Consider the following 25,580-nt stretch of genomic DNA (forward strand, 5'->3'; position numbering starts at 1 on the left):
CACCAACCCACTGACCTCCCCAGCCTCCTCACTGGAACGCAAGTCTCCCCCGAACAACAGCTCACAGCATGGGAAAAGCTAACCACTCCTGACATCACAGCCATCATGAACTCCCTCCACTCAGAAGCACCCACCGACCGCCGCCCCCACTGCCTCTTCAACCTTGGAAGCAACAAGATCAGCCATCAATACACCACCATCCTCAAAGCAGCCATCGCCACAGCCACCTTTCCCGATCACAGAGAGATCAGACCTCTCCTCAAGAAACTCTACGCAGACCCCAGCACACTCCAGAACTACTGCCCCATCTCACTGCTCCCGTTCCCAGCCAAAGACCTGGAGAAGGACGTCAACCATCAGCTCACCAATCACCTGGAGAGAAACAACACAATAGACGCCTACCAATCCAGTTTCTGAGTCAGCCACAGCATAGAGACCACCCTGATCACTGCCACGGATGACATCCACACCCTACTCGACAGAGGCGAATTGGCCGCCCTGATCCCTTTCAAGTTCTCCACTGCCTTTGACACAGGTTCCCACCACACACTCATCAAGAAACTGCACCAGATCGGAATAAAGAGACCCACTGAGATGGATTGAATAATTTCTCACGGGACGTATGCACAGTCTGTCTCCCCCTCTTCACCTCATAACCCACGAACACTATCTGTGGCAACCCTCAGGGCTATGCACCACTATCTTCAATATCTACATGATACATCTAGTCAGCATCCTCAGAACCCACAATATCAACATCTTATCCTACGCCGACTACACCCAGCTGATCCTCTTGCCCTCAGCATACCCTACCACAGCCAAGGCCAATTTCCACAACTGCATGAAGAATGTCGCAGGCTGGATGAAAGGAAACTGTCTGAAGCTCAGCATGGACAAAAGTGCTTATCTTTGGCAACCACACCCGCCCCGGGAACGACAGCTGGTGGCCCTCAGAACTTGAACATACCCCCACACCAAAAGACCATGCCCGCAATCTCTGCATCATCCTGGACAGCAAACTCACCATACAATGACATATCAATTCAGTCTCCTCCGCCTGCTTCCACATCTTCTGTATGCTCCGAAGAATCTTCAAATGGCTGCCCTCAAGCACAAGAAAAACATTCATGCAAGCCCTAATCTCCAGCTGTCTGGACGATGGTAATGCTCTGTACATAGGAACTACCACCGAACTCATGAGAAGACTCCAGACAATACAAAACTCAGCGGCCAGACTTATCCTCAACCTGCCCAAATGAATGCGCATCACCCGGCACCTGAGGGACCGCCACTAGCTCCCCCTGCCCCCTCCTTAGTCCCCCCCCTGAAAAGATGCCAATTCAGACTACTGCCAAATGCCTACAAAGCCCTTCACGACCAGCATACTTGAACTACCACCTGAACTTACACCAACCAGCCAGAAATCTTCACTGTGCCTCCCTCACCTTAGCCCAGACACCACGCATCTGCCGCAGCCACAGTGGAGGCTGTTCTTCTCCTGTCTTGCCAAGTCCTGGAACTCCCTCCCTCTCCACCTCTGATCAACGCCCTCACTGATGGACTTCAGGAAGAAACTCAAGACCTGACTCTTCAACTAAAAGCCCAGCAACCTAGTGCCTGGATACTCTAATGGGTGATAAGCCACACTCTACAAATACCGCTTGTTTGATTGATTGATAAAGTACACTAGGATTATATGGAACTTTTACATCCTTTCCTGTAGGCCTACCATATTTGGAGCCACCTTGTTTAAATGTGTCTGTGGAGCAAATCAACGTCCTTGCCAATAGACGTCCTGGTCAGATGAAACACCTTTGATGCCCAGGGAGCAGATGTAACGATTATCAATGCCACTCTCTCATTCGCTTTTGGGGCTGAACCCATATCCGCCACTTAGTACTAGGAGAACTTTGTCCTAATTTCCAAAGGTACTCGCCTCGAGATTATCCATATAATTACCAGGATGACTTTGTACAGGCCGCACTTTTACGCGAGATAGATGTACACATCACCTTTTGTATCAGAATACCACGATACCAGGGCCTGTGTATTGACCGCAAGCCTCGCAGACTGCCAGTAGCGAAAGATACACAACGGGAAAAGCTGGAAGCAGGGGAACAGAAACTTGTTTCGAAAAAATTGTGTGTGCGCCAATGGCTCTCGTTTCTAAAAACAACGACAATTAATGTATATCAAGCAATGCTTTTGCACTCGTCTCCAAAATAGATTAATCTGACCACATATAATTATTCACCTACACATTACATTAAAGCAAACCGAAGCAATTGCGTTTCACCTATGATGAAAACAAAAGCAGGCCGGGTAGACTCTGGCATGTGCCCCTCCAGCCTGTCAGGTAAGCAGAGGCCGTGGGTTACGCTTCCCTGACATAAGACCAGCCGCAGACTTCGACTGTCTGATCACACCAGGGGCACCACTTTAGATCCAGTGGAATGATTGCTTTCGGACAACTCTGCATTTCACTTTGTTTTACACAAGCATACTCCCAAAGCTGGAGTATGTGTAAAATACATGGTCAATCACCCTGACGTGCTGGAAGGGTTCCCCATACCTGTAGGTGCCATTGAAGTATATCTCTGCCCGGAAACCGCTGTGCACGGTGGTCCCAGGCAACAGCTGCCCAAACCAAAATAAGGCGTGGTGACTGTCACTATGACCTGGCGCCCTAGTGGCGGCGCCAGGTCTAAGGTTTAAATCGGCAGAGCTAGCTGAGGCTGGGAAATAATGTGCTTTACCCACCTCTAACTTAGCCGGATAAAGCATGCATTTTGCTAGGCAGGAAACAAATTTTAAGTGACCCCTTGGAATATTATAGTACACTTTGTGCTTCTTTTAGTATATTAGGTAGGATCTTCCAACCCCCTGCTAACAGTCTTTGCATTGTATTTATTAAAGGACCCACAGAGAGAACGGTTCTAGAACTCAATGTAAGTTTCGTTCGAAAATAGGAAATCTCTTGAAATTCATAATTTGACAAAAACAATAACTTTATTTAATATAACGCTTCGTACCGTATTTAATAACGCAACACTTCAGTTTTTGATTCCTGTAAGAGTTGTAAAAACAATTACTATTATGTTTGCCAAATGTAATGGTAATCGGTTTACTGACCTCGAAGACGGAAGAATCAGTTAACCAATTTGGGATTTGAACTAGTCACTGGTATGCCAGTGAAGATGTCAGCAGTAAGCTTTTTAAATCCTTGCAATGGACTTAGATTTAATACTCAAATAATGAGTCGAAGATGATTTACAATTTCATAAAAGTGCTGGTGTGCAAAAAAAAACATCCAGCGTTGAACAAGAATATTTAATTGAACTTTATTTTTAAGATATATTATAATAAGGCTGGAATCTTCCATGTTCATTAATTTTTGGATTAATTGCATGTTTGTTATTAGTTGTCTTGGCAAGAAGACACAGGACATGATGATATAAATTGGCATGTTGGCTAGGTCTTTAACGTCAGGGTAGTTTGTTGCCATACATAATTCCGCGATTCCAATTTAGGCATGTCAATGTACCTACTTGAACAAAAATGAATGGAGGTGTTGTCACCTTCATGTGCACATTTCATTAAAGTGCCCCATGTCCCCCAGTTGCTGTGAATACTTTACAATTAGATACCTCAGATTAAGTTCCATTTGATCAAATTTACTGAGAAAAAGTTAACAAAATGAAAACATATCACAGAATACTTTTAAGGACTTTTTTCATATATGTATGTTACTTCATGAGGTCGCTGTTCACGCTTCATAAATCAGTTTTTAATCATTCATTCATATAATTCAGTATATTTCTTTAAGATGGTTCATACTCGTATTAGTAATATGTCTGTTGTCATTTAGGTTATGAAAGAAGAAAGAAGGGAGTTTTCAGACTTGAAGAAAGCATTAAAAAATCAGATAAAGGAGCTTCGAAATAAAGTGAGTACTGAAAATGTAATGTTCTCTGTTTGATATGAATGGGGATATCTGTGGATCCAATGACCCCTGGGCGGGGGTATGCTCTATGATGCGGCATATCAGAAGTATTCGCAATACTGTTCTCTTATTTGCTCACATCCCCACCTCCGCTACATTCAGTGAGCCTTTCAACCTTCTAACCCCTATTGTATATTGATTTGGATAGACAAGTAACCTGTGTATCATTCATTTTTAGATAAATTGCTACTTGTTTACTAGCACACGTTTTTCTGGGTGTGCTGTTCCTTCAGCGTTTCACTGCGCTACAATGTTTGTTAAAGTCCTTCCTCAGTATAACTCCTTTTCAAAGTACCAGTATATCTGATTCCTTGAGTTGACAGCCGTTGAGCTGCTGTCCACTTTGCCCTTGAGTTATTTTTAGCCGCCGCACATGATCTCAGAATGGAGGTCTAAGGACAGAGTGTCAGTTTCGAAGAGCATCACCAGAGACATCTTGAAGGTGAGTGAGACATTCTTCTTGGTGTGGTACTACAGAAGACACACCATATATAAGTTAGTGATCATCATTTCGGTTATGACTCTCAGTGTCACAAAAACGGCTATCTGTTATTAATACTCAAAGAATGGCATTCAAGAATTTAACCAATCTCTCCTAAAGGTTTTTCACAGCTGTCTGGCTCTTCAGAATGACATAAACCACACTAACACCCAGTACACTGTCAAGATTTTTAGGTTTAGCTACAAATAGCGTTAAACCTATAACACCGAATGTCACCACAACGTACACCATATAACATGGAGAAAAGGTGCTTTGGGGCAGCCTTATTAAGTCACTGGCTTGTTTGTCTGAGCCTCCTTTAGGCATTGGCTACCTGGGTTGTCCATTATGTTTTTGTGTAATTTTGTGGGATACATTATCTTATGCTTCTCCAACAAATAGCTTGTGAGCTACTGGCAGCTTTAAAGCTACCTAGAAGTAGCTCTCCTCTGTGCAGCCCAGCCTAATAAATAAGAAGACTTAGCATAGTTGAAATAATATACGTATACCAAAATTGAAAAGCGTTTATTTGAGACACAAATGTGTGTATTTTCAGAACTCATAAGCTGATGTTTGGTGAAGAATGGTTGAATTTACAAAATATATTTAAAGTTGATCATTGAGTGATAAACCATGCAGCGTTGGGGAAATGTATTACAATCATTACTACCTGGTAGCCAGGTACCCTACACTTAGGACTGTTATGTATTACCCATGTAGAGGCATTGCACATTGACAAAGCCTTTTTACTTTACTGCTGGAAACCATGCCCGATGAACTGAGGTGCTCACTGCTCATACCTTTGCATATGTTTAGCACTAATGTCATCTTGTCTGAGTGGTCACTATTAAATCACTAATAATAAAAGTAGTTCGGGATTAGTCACTTACACATCCCAATGCAATCAAAGCCACAAAATACATTTTTAGGTTAAATAAAGAGTGCCAGAACCAGTATTTCTGGCTACATATTCAGATATAAGCCAGACATATTAAGACAATATATCTGGGTTACATTTTCAAATGTTAATCAGACTTATTAGCTGTAAATGCTTGTCTTATACTGCTGTACTGAAAAGGATCAATTATACTTCTGCCGAGTCCATTCCCTGGAATCTGTTGCTATGACAATACTTAGGAAAAGCAAGATAACTCCTGTTCATAAATAAATTGTTGCCCACAGTGGCGCTGAATAAATATTGCCACCAACAGTAGTGAACATCCTCTATCACATCTTTCAGAGATGAACCCCATTAAAATCTCCATCTTGCTTATGCTCAAAGAGTCAGAAATGGAAAGGAAGACGCTCTAGGTTCCTTCTGCAGTTGGAGAGTAGATTCTGGCACAGTCTGAGGACATAGTCGCCATGTCATCAGCAGTGTCATGCTATGCCCCGGCAAAGTAATTGTCATTAGCCCTCAACATCCACAACATTCTTGCCTATTTAGGGAAGCATGAGCTTCTTGAGTCACAGATGACAATGTAAATACTGAAATATTCAATGGGCACTTATTATCACACTACTCTCTTTTTAATGAAAGAATATCACTTCTCCAGTGGGATGCCATATCTCATACTCGATATTTCAGTACACAGTACCTTATTCGTGTTGGGAGTCTCTTCAACATTATCTTGAGCAGACACCTTGCCTCATCATTTTATCTACTTTGTGTGATCATTGTAAATTCTTTTGTAATTAATTGTACTGTTGTTTCTTTTTACTAGTTCAAATCACTGCAGTTTTTCTCATAGTATTATACATTGCTTAGACCATTTGTATTCCCCAATCCATTTCGTACTGAATATTGTCTTTCGTCTGAGAAAATTCCTTTGATTGCTCAAGAGTATTAATAAATCCTGTGAAACAGAACATTGCAAAGAAGGATTTAGGACCATCTGACTCCATAGAGTTCTCTCCGCATCTTGCTCCCCAGCCCTGACAACTTGTGTCCAATTCAATCAGAATGTCTGGAGCCAATCTGAAGACGGTGTGGTCATTCCAAGCCTCCATGCAGGCTAATCATCAGTGAAACTCTAGTCTCACTTCTTGAAACAATGAAATTGACTGGACATAGGACAGACCCATGTATAAATGTATTAACTTCAGTCCCTGCAGTGCTCTGTAGTGGAACAGACCTGGGAAAAATTATTTACTAGAGGCCGACCCGCTAGCATAGAATTGTCATGTCCTTTCCTACAACTTGATGAATCTCTTTCTTGATGGCCTTGATCTTCCGGTCCAAAAGTGAGAGAGTCACCATCAAAGACTTTATGATAAACACCAGGTATTTTATGAGTGACTGGGGATAAATGAAGTTAGTTAAAGCAGAGAGATTGTCAGTTGCAGATGGCATGGAAAGAAAAGGTGGGTTCTGAGTGATTATCAAGATATTGACCAAATACATGATCAAACAAATTCCACACAGCCTAAGAACTCGTAGGTTGAAGCTTTCCAGCAAAAGTGGAGAAAGAGATGGTGAGGCGGAAAAACTGGGACTGGAGGTAAGCGTTCTTCAGGTGCAGTTGCACCATTAGGTTCCCTTCCCTAAGCATGTTTCAAAAGAGGTGAATGCCCCCCATTTTGAAATGTCTGTAAAGAATCTAAGCATCAAATTGTCTGAAGCTCATGAGTAAGAAATAACCTCATTTTTTTGTCACCATGAAAATGTGCTTATAAAACCTGGGAAAAAGCCACTTGAATTGCTTTTTTTTAGTAGATAGGTTATCTACTGGTCTATAAAGACCTGCTTCTCTGTTAAAAATTGTATTGGTGTTGTCAGAAGTTCCTGGTGATGAGTATTGTAAAACTCTAAGCGGAAGCTCATTATAGAGTGAAGCACCCAATCACTCTGAGTAGTGTGAACACAAGTTCAACTAACAATCAAAATATGTCTCCCAGTTCTAACAGGGTAGAAAAGTGAAATATCACCATTTAAAGAGGAGTTGCAGGATCCCCTGTGGAAGGCAGCATTATACCCTCGTCTTCTGACATCTGACTCTGGGGGGGGGAAAAAAGACCTATGGTCAGTGGTAGTCAGTCCAGTAGTCTTGTCTCATTGGAATGCTTCAGGAGGAGGGTTGAAAGGAAGCATGTCTCCTGTCCCTGAAAAAAAAGGTTTAGTTTGAAAACTTTCTTCAAGGCTGTTTGTGCCTTGTCAATGAGGTGAATGTGATCACAAATCTCCTTGAAGAATAAGCCTCTGAACAATAGTCAACCATCTGATTGCTCAGCCTCATTTGTGGCCAGTTTGCAGAGTTTTGGATCAATTCTTAGAAGAATGGACCTACCCCCTTTCTGGCGAGAGGGTTCAGTTCACATTCACTAATAAACAAATGTTCTTCAAGCTCAGTCTACTAAGACCCATGGATCGATAAGGGAACCTTGTTCTTTGGCTAAAATGACTGGGGCCTGATTTATACTTAGTATTTATTACGTCAGGGTGGTGGAGTAAAATAATCAGTTGCCCTGCCGCAGTAAACACAGTCAAAATTTAGAGATGTCCCCAGTCCAGCAGACACCTCCTAATATTGGCAGTAACCACCATAATGGTGCTTCCTGTCAATGTATTCAAAGTACGATTGCTGAGACCATCAAAATGAAGTACAGTCTGTCAAATTTTTAGCATGTTTTTGTGTTTTCAAAAAAAAAAAATCCCAAAGCAGCATTTTGTTTCTGAAAACACAAAAACAAATGACCCCCAACGCCATGGGAGTTGTCTACCATTAATAGGGGTCTCTTTGGAATTTTCACTGCCCATACCACCATTTGGCTCCCCACTCTTAATCTGGTTGGCTGTAGAATCACCAAACCTCCAATGACCATCACTGCATCAAGCTGTTGCAGTGGAGTACCCTCTCTGCCAAACTTTAAGTCAATCCCTCAGTCTACATTTTTAGAAAGGGGCAATGAAAGGTACACCAAGACCTGTTGGTGCCTTTCTTGGGATCTTTGACTTATTTCCATAGGAAGGTGGAAAGCCTAGGTTCAATGGTGTATTGAATGCTTGATCTTCCAACAAGGGGCTATTGCATTCTGCTGTTACATACTTCCTCAGAGCAGGGGTTCCTCAATCTAGGCTGAAGATAGCTGTGGTTCTGGCTGAAGGAAATAGTCTGAGGAGGACCGTTTGTTTACTGTCTCCTCCAGATCAAAGGTGTCTTTTAGAAGGTTGGAAAAAGGGAGAGAGAAATAGGAAAAGCTTTCCCCAAAATCATGACTGCCATACTGCTTGTGTTTAAGTAGTGTAAGGAATTGGGTTACTGGTTGAGGGGGATGAAACCCTTCTCAAATAGTAACCACAATTCTTCTAAGGGTGAAGTCACAAGCAAACCCTAAATTAACCAGTGCTCAACCCTCAGGTAGCAAAGGTTAATGTAGATTGGCAGAGAGCAATCAGGCTCAACTCAGAGGCAATGGGTAAAGTAGCTGTGCAACACTGCAAACAGTAACACTGTGAAAAGACTCCACAAAAGGAGACCACAAGACCAAAACGACAAAAATTCAATCAGTAGAACTGGTTCTAAGGCCAGCAAAAAAAGCTCATCAATAATGGAGGAGGAAGGTGTAGGAAGTTGGCTCTGTATATACTATTTCAAAGTAATAAATAGTGTGCACAGAGTCCAATGGTTCCTCTTAGAGGTAAGATAGTGGCAAAAGTAGATAATTCTAATGCTCTATTTTGTGGTAGTGTGGTCGAACAGTAGGCTTATTAGAGGGTAGTGTTAAGCATTTGTACACACACAGGCAATAAATGAGGAACACACACTCAAAGACTTACTCCAGGCCAATAGGTTTTTATATTGAAAAATATATTTTCTTAGTTTATTTTGAGAACCACAGGTTCAAGATTTACAGTTAATGCTTTAAATGTAAGGTACTTCACTTAGATACTTTAGGAACCTTGAATGAAAACAATATCATGTACAGTCTTTGTAAAAATGGCAATAAGCTATTTTCAAAGTGGACACTGCAACAATCAACAGTTCTTGGCGGAGGTAAGTAAAGGTTAGTTTTGAAGGTAAGTAAAACACTTACAAGTCTCATGTTTGGTGCATAGGCAGCCCACTGTTGGGGGTTCAAGGCAACCCCAAAGTTACCACACCAGCAGCTCACGGCTGGTCAGGTGCAGAGGTTAAAGAGGTGCCCAAAACACATAGGTGCCTATTGGGAACAGGGGTGCTCCGGTTCAAGTCTGCCAGCAGGTAAGTACTTGCGTCCTCGGGGGGCAGACCAGGGGGGTTTTGTAGAGCACCAGGGGGGGGGCACGAGAAGGCACACAAAGTACACCCTCAGCGGCACAGGGGCGGCCGGGTGCAGTGAGCAAAGCAGGCGTCGGGTTTTAGATTGAAAACAATGGAGGGACCCGGGGGTCACTTCAGCGGTGCAGGCAAGCACAGGGGGCTCCTTGGGGCAGCCACCACCTGGGCTAGGCAGAGGGTAGCCTGGGGGTCGCTCTTTCACTGAAGTTCGGTTCCTTCAGGTCCTGGGGGCTGCAGGTGCAGTGTTGGTTCCAGGCGTCAGGTCCCTTGTTACAGGCAGTCGCTGTCAGGTGGAGCCTCTGGATTCTCTCTGCAGGCGTCGCAGTGGGGGCTCAGGGGGTGGTCTCTGGTTACTCACAGGCTCGCTGTCACCGGGTAGTTCTCCCTGAGGTGTTTGTTTTCTGCAGGTCGAGCCGGGGGTGTCGGGTGCAGAGTGTGAAGTCTCATGCTTCCAGCGGGAAACGTGCAGTCTTTGAAAGTTGCTTCTTTGTTGCAAAGAAGTCGCTGGTTTTAAACAGGGCCGCTGTTCATGGGAGTTTCTTGGTCCTGTAGTCCAGGGCAGTCCTCTGAGGCTTCAGAGGTCGCTGGTCCCTGTCGGATGCGTCGCTGGAGCAGGTTTTCGAAGTTGGAGACAGGCCGGTAGGGCTGGGGCCAAATCAGTTGTCGTCGTCCTCCTTCTCTTCAGGCTTGTACGTCAGCAGTCCTTCTTTCTTCAGGTTGCAGGAATCTGATTTCCTGGGATCTGGGGAGGCCCTAAATACTGAATTTAGGGGGGGGAGGGTTAGGTCTGAGAGGGCAGTAACCAATGGCTACTGTCCTTGAGGGTGGCTACACCCCCTTTGTGCCTCCTCCCTGAGGGGAGGGGGGCACATCCCTATTCCTATTGGGGGAATCCTTCAAAACCAAGATGGAGGATTTCTAAAGGCAGGGGTCACCTCAGCTCAGGGCACCTTAGGGGCTGTCCTGACTGGTGGGTGACTCCTCCTTGTTTTTCTCACTATCTCCCCTGGACTTGCTGCCAAAAGTGGGGGCTGTGTCCAGGGGGCGGGCATCTCCACTAGCTGGAGTGCCCTGGGGCACTGCAACACGAAGCCTGAGCCTTTAAGGCTCACTGCTAGGTGTTACAGTTCCTGCAGGGGGGAGGTTTTAAGCACCTCCACCCAGAGCAGCCTTTTGTTTCTGTCCTCAGTGAGCACAAAGGCTCTCACCCCAGGGGGTCAAAAACTCGTCTCTCAGCAGCAGGCTGGCACAGACCAGTCAGTCCTGCACTGAAGGATTGGGTAAAATACAGGGGGCATTTCTTAGATGGCCCCAGTGTGCATTTTTTAATAAATCCAACACTGGCATCAGTGTGGGTTTATTATTCTGAGAAGTTTGATACCAAACTTCCCAGTATTCAGTGTAGCCATTATGGAGCTGTGGAGTTCGTTTTTGACAAACTCCCAGACCATATACTTAATATGGCCACGCTGTACTGACAATGTCTAAGAATAGACTTAGACACTGTAGGGGCATATTGCTCATGCAGCTATGCCCTCACCCGTGGTATAGTGCACCCTGCCTTAGGTCTGTAAGGCCTACTAGAGGGGTGACTTACCTATGCCATAGGCAGCATTTTGTGTGCATGGCATCCTAAGGGGGATGCCATGTCGACTTTGCCTTTTTCTCCCCACCAACACACACAATCTGCAATGGCAGTGTGCATTTGTTACTTGAGGGGGTCCCTTAGGGTGGCACAACATATGCTGCAGCCCTTAGGGACCTTCCCTGGTCACAGGGCCCTTGGTACCACTGGTACCTTTTACAAGGGACTTACTTGTGTGCCGGGGGTGTTCCAATTGGGGAAACAATGGTACGTTTTAGGTGAAAGAACACTGGTGTTGGGACCTGGTTAGCAGGGTCCCAGCACACTTCTCAGTCAAGTCTGCATCAGTATCTGGCAAAAAGTGGGGGGTAACTGCAACAGGGAGCCATTTCCTTACACAAGCCCCCCCCCCTGCCCACTGGCCAGGAGACTCAGCCAAAGCTGGGAGAGTTCCTAGTCTGTGAGACGAGGAAGAGTAGGGGAAATAGGCTGGTTTGTTGCAGGGCTTACTCTGCCTTACATCCTCCTGTTCAGGTCATTCCCTCTGGGGAACTGACCCACTTCCACAGTGATAGGACCTAATCTGTATTGCCTCTTGTCTGTGCTTTTAATGTCTTCCTCCATTCTCTCTATTTTGGGGTAAGAGGTATCCACCTTGGCTAATCTTATCTTAGCCAGGGTCACCACTAGCTTACCCAAAGAGGTTACCCAGAGCTGGAGTAACCCCACCATGACCAACAAGGTCAGGGGGCCTAACTAGCTATTTGGCATGGGGTCAGGCCACCATGCCAAGGATAGTGCAGCCATAAAGGCTAACACCCAGCAGAGGCCACTGACAGCTGTCAGTGCCCAGAACCACACCTTTAGCTCTTCACCTACAAGGGAATGAGCTAAGTTACAGGCTTCTTTGGGTTCAGGGTGCCTGTCTGCTGTATTAGAGTGGGGGGTTTCTACATCTTATAGTAAACACCCTTCTTTCACTCTTTCTTCTGTTAACTGAGGAGCCACCCACTCAGGTTTAACAGTTGCCTGACTAGCAAGGACTTCTTGTGGGTCAGGTTGGATCTTACCAGTGCCACTTTCGGAGCTCTCCCCTACTGGAGCAGAATCTCCTTGGCTTGCTGGAACCTTGGCTAAAGGTTGTCCACCCTTCCTACTCTGTTTTCTTTTCTTTTTCTTCTGGCGCCTACTTGCAGAATCCTCTGGAGAGGGCTGGCACTGGACCAGTGCCTCTCATGGGCTCTGACTAGCCTCCGGGTAGTCATTTCCAAGGAGACAATCAAGGGGGAGGTCTGTACTGACTACCACCCTTCTCCAGCTAAAAGTCCCACCCATTTCTATGGGCACAAAAGCCACAGGCCTATCAGTGACCCTGTCTGGGCTAACTCTTACTCTGGCAGTCTCACCTGGGATGTACTGGTTTCAGAACACCAGCCTGTCCTACACAATAGTGTGACTGGCACAAGTGTCTCTCAGGGCAGTGGCTGGGATTCCATTCACCAGTAGGTGGTGGAAGTGTCTACTTCCCTCTGGAATCTCCAACTCACCTGTTGGGCCCTTTTTCCAGTTGAAGGCTATGAAGACATCCTCATCTGAGGAGTCATCCCCAATGGTTACACTGGTCACCCCTGGGATTTTGCTCGGGGGTTTGTTTTTGGGACAAGAAGTGTCCTTGGTGTGGTGCCCTGTCTGTCTACAAGTTTGGTACCATGCCTTATTGGCATCCCAGTTCTTACCCTGGTACCCACCTTTGTTTTGGGTTGTGTCTTGGGGCCCACCCACCTGGTCTGGTTTTTGGGGGCCTACAGAGGACTCTTTTTCTTTGTTTCTAGTGTCACCCACTTTCACCTGGGGAGGCTTTGTAACCCCGTTCTTTTGGTCACCCCCAGTGGAAGTTTTGGCTACCCTAGTCTTGACCCATTGGTCTGCCTTCTTTCCCAATTCTTGGGGAGAAATTGGACCTAGGTCTACCAGATACTGATGCAACTTTTCATTGAAGCAGTTACTTATAATGTGTTCTTTCATAAAAAATTATAAAGCCCAACATAGTCATGCACTTAATTTCCAGTTACCCAACCATCCAGTGTTTTCACTGAGTAGTCTACAAAATCAACCCAGGTCTGGCTCGAGGATTTTTGAGCCCCCCCTAGACCTAATCCTGTACTCCTCAGTGGAGAATCCAAAGCCCTCAATCAGGGTAGCTTTCATGAGGTCATAGGATTCTGCATCTTTACCAGAGAGTGTGAGGAGTCTATCCCTACACTTTCCAGTGAACATTTCCCAAAGGAGAGCTCCCCAGTGAGATCTGTTTACTTTTCTGGTTGCACAAGCCCTCTCAAAAGCTGTGAACCATTTGGTGATGTCATCACCATCTTCATATTTTGTTACAATCCCTTTGGGGATTTTTAGGATGTCAGTATTCTCTCTGACCCTATTTAAGTTGCTGCTACCATTGATGGGAGCTAAACCCATCTCTTTTCTTTCCCTTTCTATGGCTAGGAGCTGCTCCTGGCTAACAGGAGGTCATCTTCATTGAGGCTGCCCTCAATGCTTTCAGAGGTACTGGTCTCCCCTGTGGAAGAACCAGTCTCTCTGACTATGATTTGAGGAGTCAGGGTTTGAGGGACCCTGTCTTCCCTATTTAGGACAGGAGGGGGGAATTAATCCTCCTGTTCACTAACTTCCCCATCTGAAGGATTATCCTCAGAGGGGTGGTCCCTTTTGAACTCTTCCAAAAGCTCCTGTAGCTTTACTTTCGTAGGGTTGGACCCAATTTTCTATCTTTTTTAGCTTACAGAGAGTCCTTAACTCTGACATCCTTAGATGCAGGTAAGGGGTGAGGTTGAGTTCCTCCACCATCTCATCTGTTCTAGACATTATCACTCTAAAAGTTGGGATTACTTTTTAAGAATCTAAAAACTACTTCTAGAACTTAAATCCAAACTTTTACAACCTTTTAAACTCTAAAAGATATGCTAACAGGGACTTACACAAGGCCTTAGCAAGACTTTTAAAAATGTATAAAAATAGCTAAAATTGCAAAAATCCGTTTCTAATGGCAATTTTTTGAATTTAGTTGTGTGATCAGGTATTGGCTGAGTAGTGCAGCAAATGCAAAGTCTTAGACTCCACTGCAGATCCACCAATGTAGGAAGTTGGCTCTGTATATACCATTTCAAAGTAAGAAATAGTGTGCACAGAGTCCAAGGGTTCCCCTTAGAGGTAAGATAGTGGCAAAAGTAGATAATTCTAATGCTCTATTTTGTGGTAGTGTGGTCGAACAGTAGGCTTATTAGAGGGTAGTGTTAAGCATTTGTACACACACAGGCAATAAATGAGGAACACACACTCAAAGACTTACTCCAGGCCAATAGGTTTTTATATTGAAAAATATATTTTCTTAGATTATTTTGAGAACCACAGGTTCAAGATTTACAGTTAATGCTTTAAATGTAAGGTACTTCACTTAGATACTTTAGGAACCTTGAATGAAAACAATATCATGTACAGTCTTTGTAAAAATGGCAATAAGCTATTTTCAAAGTGGACACTGCAAAAATCAACAGTTCTTGGCGGAGGTAAGTAAAGGTTAGTTTTGAAGGTAAGTAAAACACTTACAAGTCTCACGTTTGGTGCATAGGCAGCCCACCGTTGGGGGTTCAAGGCAACCCCAAAGTTACCACACTAGCAGCTCAGAGCCGGTCAGGTGCAGAGGTCAAAGAGGTGCCCAAAACACATAGGCGCCTATGGGGAACAGGGGTGCTCCGGTTCCAGTCTGCCAGCAGGTAAGTACTTGCGTCCTCGGGGGGCAGACCAGGGGGGTTTTGTAGAGCACTGGGGGGGACACGAGAAGGCACACAAAGTACACCCTCAGCGGCACAGGGCCGGCTGGGTGCAGTGAGCAAAGCAGGCGTCGGGTTTTAGATTGAACACAATGGAGGGACCCAGGTGTCACTTCAGCGGTGCAGGCAGACACAGGGGGGGCTCCTTGGGGCAGCCACCACCTGGGCTAGGCAGAGGGTTGCCTGAGGGTCGCGCTTGCACTAAAGTTCGGTTCCTTCAGGTTCTGGGGGCTGCGGGTGCAGTGTTGGTTCCAGGCGTCGGGTCCCTTGTTACAGGCAGTCGCGGTCAGAAGGAGCCTCTGGATTCTCTCTGCAGGTGTCGCTGTGGGGGCTCAGGGGGTCGTCACTGGTTACTCACGGGCTCGCATTCGCCGGGGAGTCCTCCCTGAGGTGTTTGTTTTCTGCAGGTCGAGCCGGGGGCGTCGGGTGCAGAGTGTGAAGTCTCACGCTTCCGGCGGGAAACGTGCAGTCTTTGAAAGTTGCTTCTTTGTTGCAAAGAAGTAGCTGGTTTTGAACAGGGCCACTGTTCACGGGAGTTTCTTGGTACTGTAGTCAAGGGCAGTCCTCTGAGACTCAGAGGTCGCTGGTCCCTGTCGGATGCGTCGCTGGAGCAGGTTTTCGAAGTTAGAGACAGGCCGGTAGGGCTGGGGCCAAATCAGTTGTCGTCTTCCTCCTTCTCTGCAGGCTTGTAGGTCAGCAGTCCTTCTTTCTTCAGGTTGCAGGAATCTGATTTCCTGGTATCTGGGGAGCCCCTAAATACTGAATTTAGGGGGGTGTTTAGGTCTGGGAGGGCAGTAGCCAATGGCTACTGTCCTTGAGGGTGGCTACACCCTCTTTGTGCCTCCTCCCTGAGGGGAGGGGGGCACATCCCTATTCCTATTGGGGGAATCCTCCAAAACCAAGATGGAGGATTTCTAAAGGCAGGGGTCACCTCAGCTCAGGGCACCTTAGGGGCTGTCCTGACTAGTGGGTGACTCCTCCTTGTTTTTCTCATTATCTCTCCTGGACTTTCCGCCAAAAGTGGGGGCTGTGTCCAGGGGTCAGGCATCTCCACTAGCTGGAGTGCCCTGGGGCACTGTAACACGAAGCCTGAGCCTTTGGGGCTCACTGCTAGGTGTTGCAGTTCCTGCAGGGGGGAGGTGTTAAGCACCTCCACCCAGAGCAGGCTTTTGTTTCTGTCCTCAGAGAGCACAAAGGCTCTCACCCCAGGGGGTCAGAAACTCGTCTCTCAGCAGCAGGCTGGCACAGACCAGTCAGTCCTGCACTGAAGGTTTGGGTAAAATACAGGGGGCATCTCTAAGATGCCCTCTGTGTGCATTTTTTAATAAATCCAACACTGGCATCAGTGTGGGTTTATTATTCTGAGAAGTTTGATTGATACCAAACTTCCCAGTATTCAATGTAGCCATGATGGAGCTGTGGAGTTCGTTTTTGACAAACTCCCAGACCATATACTTAATATGGCCACACTGTACTTACAATGTCTAAGAATAGACTTAGACACTGTACTGGCATTTTGCTCATGCAGCTATGCCCTCACCCGTGGTATAGTGCACCCTGCCTTAGGTCTGTAAGGCCTCCTAGACAGGTGACTTCCCTATGCCACAGGCAGCATTTTGTGTGTATGGCATCCTGAGGGGGATGCCATGTCGACTTTGCCTTTTTCTCCCCACCAACACACAATCTGCAATGGCAGTGTGCATGTGTTAGGTGTGGGGGTCCCTTAGTGTGGCACAACATATGCTGCAGCCCTTAGGGACCTTCCCTGGTCACAGGGCCCTTGGTACCACTGGTACCGTTTACAAGGGACTTATCTGTGTGCCAGGGGTGTTCCAATTGGGGAAACAATGGTACATTTTAGGTGAAAGAACACTGGTGCTGGGGCCTGGTTAGGAGGGTCCCAGCACACTTCTGTCAAGTCAGCATCATTATCAGGTAAAAAGTGGGTGGTAACTGCAACAGGGAGCCATTTCCTTACAGAAGGCAAAAACGTTGGGGAGGAAGACCACTCTAAGACTGACAGCTCTAACAGGTAGAAGCTGCCAAGAACAGTCTAAATCCTCATCAAAGGCATCAGTCTCAACATATTTTTGCCAATCTTTATATGACAAGGCATCATCAGAGTATATCTTGTCTCCAACTCCTTGAAAACCCTTTGGCAGAGAATACAAATAGGCTGCATTTAGATTATCTGTGGTGTCTGCCTTAAACAGCCTTTTTTTAAGTTTTTGACAAGAGCCTCATGACATATAGAAGGAGGCTTAAGCACAAAGGCCAGAAGAGTTGTATGAACAGGCATTTGCTGCAAAGAAAAAAACGTTTATGCTGTTGAGTCAGTCCAAAGAGGTAGAAATTGATTTCTGCGCATATCTTTGGCCTGATTCACTATACCTTCCAAGTACATATTCCAGCACTGTCAGCAACGAGGTCAATAGATGGCGCCGCTGGATAACCTTGTGAGACAATCCCTTAAAGGAAAAGCTTTGGCAGTTTCAATTAAAGTCTGTGTCACTTCTTCCCAGGGCCAGCTTTAGGGCGGTACAACCAGTGCAGCTGCACCTGGCACTAACTTTGGTGAACATTGCTGTGTTTAAAAGTAACTATTGGTTTAGAAGCATGTGAATTTTCTTGTGCTTCCAGCAGTTTTCAGGCAACAACAGAAATGTCAGGATAACTCTGGTGTTTAATGTTCCTACTGGTGAGGGATCAGAATTTTGTCTAGTGGTAGTTTTGACTCATAAGGTAGCGTGGAGGTTAATATGCCTGCTGAAAAGAAAGTTTACCATGCAGATCACACTGAGTGTGAGTGAACTATGAGTACCACAATAAAAAACGAAAACAATGTCATAGAGGGGGCTATGGAGAGATGAGGCGCACTGTTGGAGAATGGTAGTGAGGGAATTCGTGGAGAATGAGGTCATGGGGGGGTGCAAAAATCACTGTGCACTAGGTGCCACCAGACCTAAAGCTGGCCCTGCTTCTCCCTTTATATACTATGGGAATTCACAAATGTCCACCTACAGGTGTGAAATGGAGGGCGAGCACCTTCTATTAAGTGTGACTAAGCTCAGTGATATAGCTACTCCATGATTCAAGAAACCTAATTAATTATTCTTAGACCCAAACCTCACTCACAGGGTGAGCAACCGCCAAAGCACACTGCGTTAACATGTGAATAAAAATAAATGACACCCATCAAACCGCCTTGCGAGGATGGGCCTACTAATTACCTCTAGCCGTGCCAACTTGAGAGATTTTTATTCTTCAGGACTGGGATGCACCTAAGGCTTTAAGAAAGTGGTCAAGCCACATCAGAGGCGAGGAGTGGGGGCCAGATAGAGGCGTACAGGAATGAAAGTGCGCAGCTCGAAGGCAAGATGGTCGTTATTTCTGTATAGGGAACATAAAATTATGTTGCCATGCAGCTATCCAAAATGTGGGAAAGGAGGTGGGGGATATTGGAGCACACAGCAAGCACTAACACATAGTGTTGCAGTACAAAAACCTGTATACAAATATCGGTGTTGCTGACAAAGGTCCATGCAGCTCTGACCTCCACAAACCTGTAAGTGAAATATAAAGACAATATCATAGTACAAACTCTGTCATTTGTTAAAAATGAATAAAATAGGGCACTGGCGTAACAATAGCCCGTGGGGAGCGGGGGCCCCTCGGCATTGTACACTGTGCACCAACAGGAGACTCCTGACCTGAAAGCTCCTGACTGGGTGGGGTAGGGGCCTCTCCATATACTTTGCAGGAGCCCCCCCCAAGTTTTGTTACACCTCTGAAATAGGGTATCTGACAGGCTGCTCTGAGCAACAAGAAAGGGGGGGGTGTTACACGTTTTTCTCAAACAACCTCTGATATTGTAGTTCTTTGGTTACGAAACGTTAGATGTCACTACGTAAGCTTCTGTCTTGATAGTTTTGAGGTGATTTGTCAAGGGGGGAGTGAGAAAAAGGAGGGGTCCCAAAATTTGTTTTCCCCATGCATTTCCCCTAGGGTCTCTAGACACGACTACAGCCCGAACCGCTGAACGGAAGTACACTCAATTTGGAAGGAAGCTAGATCTTGGTGCGCACATGGCCAAAGGCCATGCGTAGCGCAGGGTTGGGTGCTTATAGGGGGTTGGCTGCAGGCCCTGTGGCCAATCCATATTGAGCACAGCCAAAACCATGTGCGGCTGTGATTGGACTAAAGTAATTAAATATTACTTAATCTTAAAAAAAAACAACAACAAAAAACGTAGAAATTCACTGAAAAAAAAGGTTACACAGACGTTATAGCTAGGAAATAGAATTTAAAAACATATAGAAATTCACTCAAAAAAACAAAGGTTAGAGGGATGTTATAGTTAGGTTAACATGTTACTCACAGAAAACCATTACTCACATAAAACCATAGAAATTCAGCAGTTATAGTTATGGTTATCTAAAATAACTCAAGCCCTCAGGCAACTATACCTCACGCTCTTGCCATGCACTGCTCAATTACCCCAGATATTACGTCACTGATGACAACTTCTATGACATAATTGATAATATCACTGTAACATTTGCAGTAAAATTATGAAGGAGAAAACTGTGCATGGCAGGGCACAAGTTATCCTTACCTTTGAAGCTATATTGTTAAATTCATTATTCAAACATAAATGCTAAAAATTAACCTTTTAAATCATGTGAAGGTATGGAGTACCTATTACCTAGAAAATTGGGGTAATAGGAGAAATACAGCGAGGCAATGTGTCTGTTCAAGGCAGTTTACAAAGGGACTCCCTTCAAGAGAACAGTAGTGTGTACTGAATAATTGTTCTGTACTTGCCATGTGCAAACTCCTTTGTAGGTTCAGACTAGATTCAGCACATGAAGTGCAGCCCTATTATGATATACTATTGAAACACACCTTGTACTAAATAGTTTCCATTTGAGATTGATATTCCATCACTGTTCTTGGCAATTAGATTGTTCTTCCAAGTTTCACTGTAAAGTGACCATCGTAGCAGCAAAGCCTCCTAAAATAACCCATATTACGCTATTTAGGCCCAACCACAGCCTTTTTCAAAATATTATCATGTGCATTCAGTTTTATTGCTAGGTACTACAAATGATAAGACTTTGCCTAATTTCACCAATCACTTTTTCTTTTTTTTTTATGTATTCAGAAAACCCATTGTAACAGTGTGATGGTCATCATCTATTTATGAATTCCTTTCCTTAAAAATACATTCAGAATTAAAATCATGTTCTAAAAATGAACCTTCCATTATTGTGTATGTAAATCATGTTCAAGTGTTGTTACCTTAAATTCTCACACTGCGTGTCATAATGTAGAATGCAAGTTGGTTTATATATTAATACCTGTTTGTAATTTGCTGTTTCTAACTGCTATGAACCCCAGTTGTTAGAATAATACAATCTATGGCACTTAATTTATAAAAATGAGAAGAATGAAATGCTAGTTTGGCTCATGAGTCAAACGTTTACCTGCAGGTCATGGTCAACTCACTAAACTATTTGTTACCAGTATCTACCACATTTTTAAATATTTAAATTGAATGAGCTTCACTTACTGTTTTTCCTTTTATATGTATATATGTTGTAACAACTTCTTTAAACCCTTTCTCAGTTACATTTCTGTGCACTGGCTGTTTCTCATATTTGCACATTTGTTACAAAAATATCCAGACAGTGTTGAACGTCTCACAATAGTTTAAATCCTTCTTTAGATTATATTTCCTATGACAGTTACAACAGTTTGTCTTTTGAATTTTAGGTTGTCAATATGTCCATGACTTTGTGTAAAAGTGAAACACAACTCCACTTATTTTTTTGCACCTCACAGCAATTAGTTTTTTTCTGGCTTTTCTTTGAAAGAAAGCAGTTTCTGTTAGTGGCCAACAATAGAACTGCCATGCACTATATCAACAAAAGCGTGGGACTGCACCTTGAAGTTGTGTTGAGAAACTGTGCTTTGTCCAGTCAAAAAGGGCTTCTATATTAATTATATCGAAGTTACTGGACTTCAATGTGCTTCAAAAAGCACTATTTGCCAATAAAGTGCACCATTAAAAGGCAATTTATAGATGTATAGTGTGAAACAAATAGGTTATTCTCACTGATTTGCTGTGAAAAATAAAAGCAATGGCCCTGGTTCACAATTGCTTTCTGTAGTTTTTATCACTGTGCAGTTAGGACCACATTTCTATAGGAAAATCATTTTTTGGTTTGCTTATAACTTTGACGCAGTTTGAGGAATCATCATGAAGCTTTCCAAAAAACACTCTCATGCCCTTCAGCTCCTTCCTGGAAAGTTTTGAAGTGATCCGTCAAGCTGGGGCTGAGAAAAAAGTAGGTCCCAAAACGTATTTTCCCCATTCATTTTTCCCAAAAAATGAAAATTAGACACAGCTACAGTCTAAGCAGAATTACTCCACATTTGGCAGAAAGCTAGATCTTGGACCCGAAAGTGTGCTTTTTGTGATTTGGTGTAATTCCATTCAGTCATTTTAGAGAAATTAAGTTCAAAATATAGAAATATTTCACACCACTGAGGATCCGCATAGCTGACAGATCTAGAGGAGATCAGATTGGTTGCTACCACATCAACAAAGGTGAGATTGCAGCCATTTTAGGACGTGGGAACTAAGTTCCCTGCCCTGAAAATAAGTATAAAAACATATGGAGGGACAAGGTAGGGACACGCAGTACCCGTAGGCCAGGTGGTTGAGGTGACAGATGTCACTGCAAAGGTATGTAAGGAATAGATAAAAAAAATGTTATTGCTTTCTGAAAGCTAATCACTGCCTCACCTTCTGTATTTGCAAAGATTCAGTCAATGATGCGAGAAAATGAATCCCTGCCTGACACTGAGAAACTGGACCAGCAGGAGTTCAATATGGACCTAGAAGAGCAAGAAAGACTGCAAGCAGAGAGCCAGCAAGAAGTAGCCAGGGTATGTGTTGACTGCAGTTATAATACTGAATTGATTGTTGCTGTACCTCCCCTCCACCACACTACATAATGCCACATTCAACACATTCAAAGTCTAGATCTTAAAAGTATATCATCTATTTTTTCTGTTTCTGTATATTAAGAATTTAACAATAATTCCACACATCTTGATAAAAGCATGGTCCAAATGTCATTATGTAGTTTACCATGCGGAAGCTCACGACTTTCCACAAGACTTGAGACTGCTGAAAAACATTGGACCGAGAGTCAAGGTAAGGTAGAGTAGCATAGAGTGCTGACCTGTTATTAAGGTCAGAGCTCGCTCCACATGGCGCGCAGCTCCACCAGACTGTGCCCGTGCCCTTCACCCCGCCCTTGCTGCTGCCACGAGTTTGAGGCCCTCCACCACCCGCCTGCACCTCATCCCTGGTGTCTAGTGGGTTTCCGTAAGTATTGTGTGTTTGTTTTTGTATCTGTCTTTGTTTAGTGCCATTTACTCGCCGCTTTCTTTTTTGCTCTTCTGCCCATTTTTTACTTTTCCTAGCTGTTCCTTCTCACCCCTGCGGCCCTGCTCACTCGCGCCCCCATTCGCCCCCGCCTCCCATCTGCTCCTCCCTCCTACCTCCCCTTCTTAATGGCGGCCACGCGCAGCGGGCGCAGCAGAGGCAAGCCCGTCTGCGCCCATCCATGCCTGGATCACGCCCAGCACCAGACCCCCTGGCCCGCGCACTCCCCACGCGCCGCTACAGTGCCAATGAACTCCATGCCCTCAACTCAGGCCGCTCAACCGCCTGCGTCCAAGCCACTCCGAGGCACACCCATGGACCCTTCTCCTGTCAGACCTGCAGCTTCACCTGCCACTAAGCCACCAAGCACCACGCCAGAACCACACACAACCACCTCAGCTTCTTCCTCCTCAACACCTGCTCCGTCCACAAGTACGCCGTCGAACTCTGGGACCTACTCACCTCATCGTCCCCAGACGTCGCCTTTCTCACCGAAACCTGGATGAATCCCTCTTCGGAACCAGACATTGCCATAGCCATCCCTGAAAGCTATAAGATCACCCACAGAGACCGCACCAACAGACCGGGAGGAGGAATCGCCATAATCCACAAGAACACCATCAGAATCTCAACTAACACCAATGACACCCTCGATGCTGCCGAACATCTACACTTCCAGATTCACATCAATGCTAACAGCACCCTCAGAGGAACCCTTGTCTACAGGCCCCCATGCCCCCAACCACAGTTCAGTGACTCCCTCGCCTACATAATTAGCACCAAGGCCCTTGCCTCTACAGACTACATTCTCCACGGCGACTTGAATTTTCACCTCGAGAACGCCAACGACAGCAACTCCACCGCTCTGATCAACAACCTCGCCAACCTCGGTCTCAAACAACTGGTCATGACGCCCACCCACTACGCCGGCCACACCCTCGACCCCGTCTTCTCCTCCAGCAGCCATGTCACCTTCAACCATACCACCGAACTCCACTGGACCGACCACCACTGCGTCCACTTCACCTTCCAGAAACCCACCACTCACCACTGCCCACAACAGATCCCCCGCCGCAGCTGGAACAAGATCTCGGAAGACCAGCTGATCTCCACCCTTGCCCGAGCGATGCCACCCAGCACCACCGACCCCAACACAGCCGCCCTCAACCTCAGACATTGGCTAGACGACTGCGCCAACACCCTTGCTCCGCTCAGGAAATCCTCCAACAACTGCACCAGCACCAAGCCTTCAGGTTCACCGCCGACCTTCAGGCCTCCAAGTGGGAGTGCCGGAAAATCGAGAAGTGGTGCCATGAACCAACAGAGAGCAACCACGCTGCCCTCAAGACAGCCATCCGCAAGCACCACCAGCTCATCCGAACCACCAAAAGATCCTTCTACAAAGATCGCATCGACAACAACGCCCACAACAGCAAAAAGCTCTTCAGCATCGTCAAAGAACTCACCAACCCCAGGTCATGCTCCATCGACCCCCACTCCATCGCAAGACCTCCGTGACTCCCTCGCCACCTTTTTCCATTGCAAGATCATGGAAATCTACAACAGCTTCAACTCCTTGCCCCCCACTACCACCACGGCCACCAGCAACCCTGACGCTCCCAGCCACACCAACCTCTTGCTCTCCTGGAACCACATCGAGGACGAGGACACTATCAAAACCATGAGCCCCATCCACTCCAGATCTCCCTCTGACACCTGCCCCCACCATGTCTTCAACAAAGCAAGCCCCATCATCGCCTCCCAACTGCTTATGATCATCAATAGCTCCTTCGAGACTGCCACCTTCCCGGAAATCTGGAAGCACGCCGAAGTCAACGCCCTGCTGAAGAAACCCAAAGCGGACCCCGAAGACCTCAAGAATTACCGACCCATCTCCCTCCTCCCCTTCCCGGCGAAGGTCATCGAGAAGATCGTCAACTGCCAACTGACCCAATTCCTGGAGGACAACAACACGCCGGACATCTCCCAATCCGGATTCCGTACGAACCACAGCACCAAGACAGCCCTCATCACCGCAACCAACGACATCAGGACCATGCTCAACAAAGGCAAAACCACAGCCCTCATCCTCCTGGACCTCTCTGCTGCTTTTGACACTGTCTGCCACCACACCCTCTGCACTCTCCTCTACCACATCGGGATCCACCAAAAGGCTCTGGACTGGATCACATCCTTCCTCTCCGGCAGAACTCAGAGAGTCCACCTTCCTCCCTTCCTGTCGGGAGCCACCAAAACCATCTGCGGTGTTCCACAAGGGTCTTCTCTCAGCCCAACTCTTTTCAACATCTACATGGCACTGCTCGCCACATCGTCCGATCCCACAACCTCAACATCGTCTCCTACGCTGACGACACCCAGCTGATCCTCTCACTCACCAAGGACCCCGCCACCGCCAAAACCAACCTCCATGACGGACTGCATGCCATCGCCAACTGGATGGAGAAAAGACGCCTCCAACTTAACTCGGACAAGACAGATATCCTCATCCTCGGCTCCAACCGCTCCGGATGGGACGACTCCTGGTGGCCGCCACCCTAGGAACCGCACCAACATCCACCACCCACGCACGCAACCTAGGTTTCATCCCAGACTTATCACTCACCATGACCCAGCAAGTCAACACTGTCTCATCTTCCTGCTTCAACACCCTCTGCATGCTTCGCAAGATCTTCAGATGGATCCCCACCGAAACAAGGAGGATGGTCACCCACGCCCTCGTCAGCAGCAGACTGGACTATGGCAACGCGCTCCACGCAGGAACCACAGCCAAGCTCCAGAAGAAACTACAACATATACAGAACGCCTCGGCATGCCTCATCCTTAACATCCCATGCCCCGACCGCATCTCAGCCCACCTCAGTGACCTTCACTGGCTTCCCGTCACCAAGAGGATCACCTTCAAACTCCTCATCCACGCCCACAAAGCTCTTC

The 25,580-nt window shown here is 45.9% G+C and overlaps 1 protein-coding gene across 1 annotated transcript in view; it reads left to right on the forward strand.

The window, feature by feature from the left end:
• Positions 1-25,580, forward strand: part of CFAP43 (cilia and flagella associated protein 43) — a 505,375-nt gene that overhangs the window by 263,287 nt on the left and 216,508 nt on the right. The window contains exons 19-20 of the mRNA XM_069239443.1: positions 3,869-3,946; positions 21,998-22,123. Coding sequence (XP_069095544.1) covers positions 3,869-3,946; positions 21,998-22,123 — 204 coding nt within the window. The remainder of the gene's footprint in view (positions 1-3,868; positions 3,947-21,997; positions 22,124-25,580) is intronic.

Source organism: Pleurodeles waltl, chromosome 6 (genome assembly GCF_031143425.1).
Source record: "Pleurodeles waltl isolate 20211129_DDA chromosome 6, aPleWal1.hap1.20221129, whole genome shotgun sequence".
NCBI classification, from domain to species: Eukaryota; Metazoa; Chordata; class Amphibia; order Caudata; family Salamandridae; genus Pleurodeles; species Pleurodeles waltl.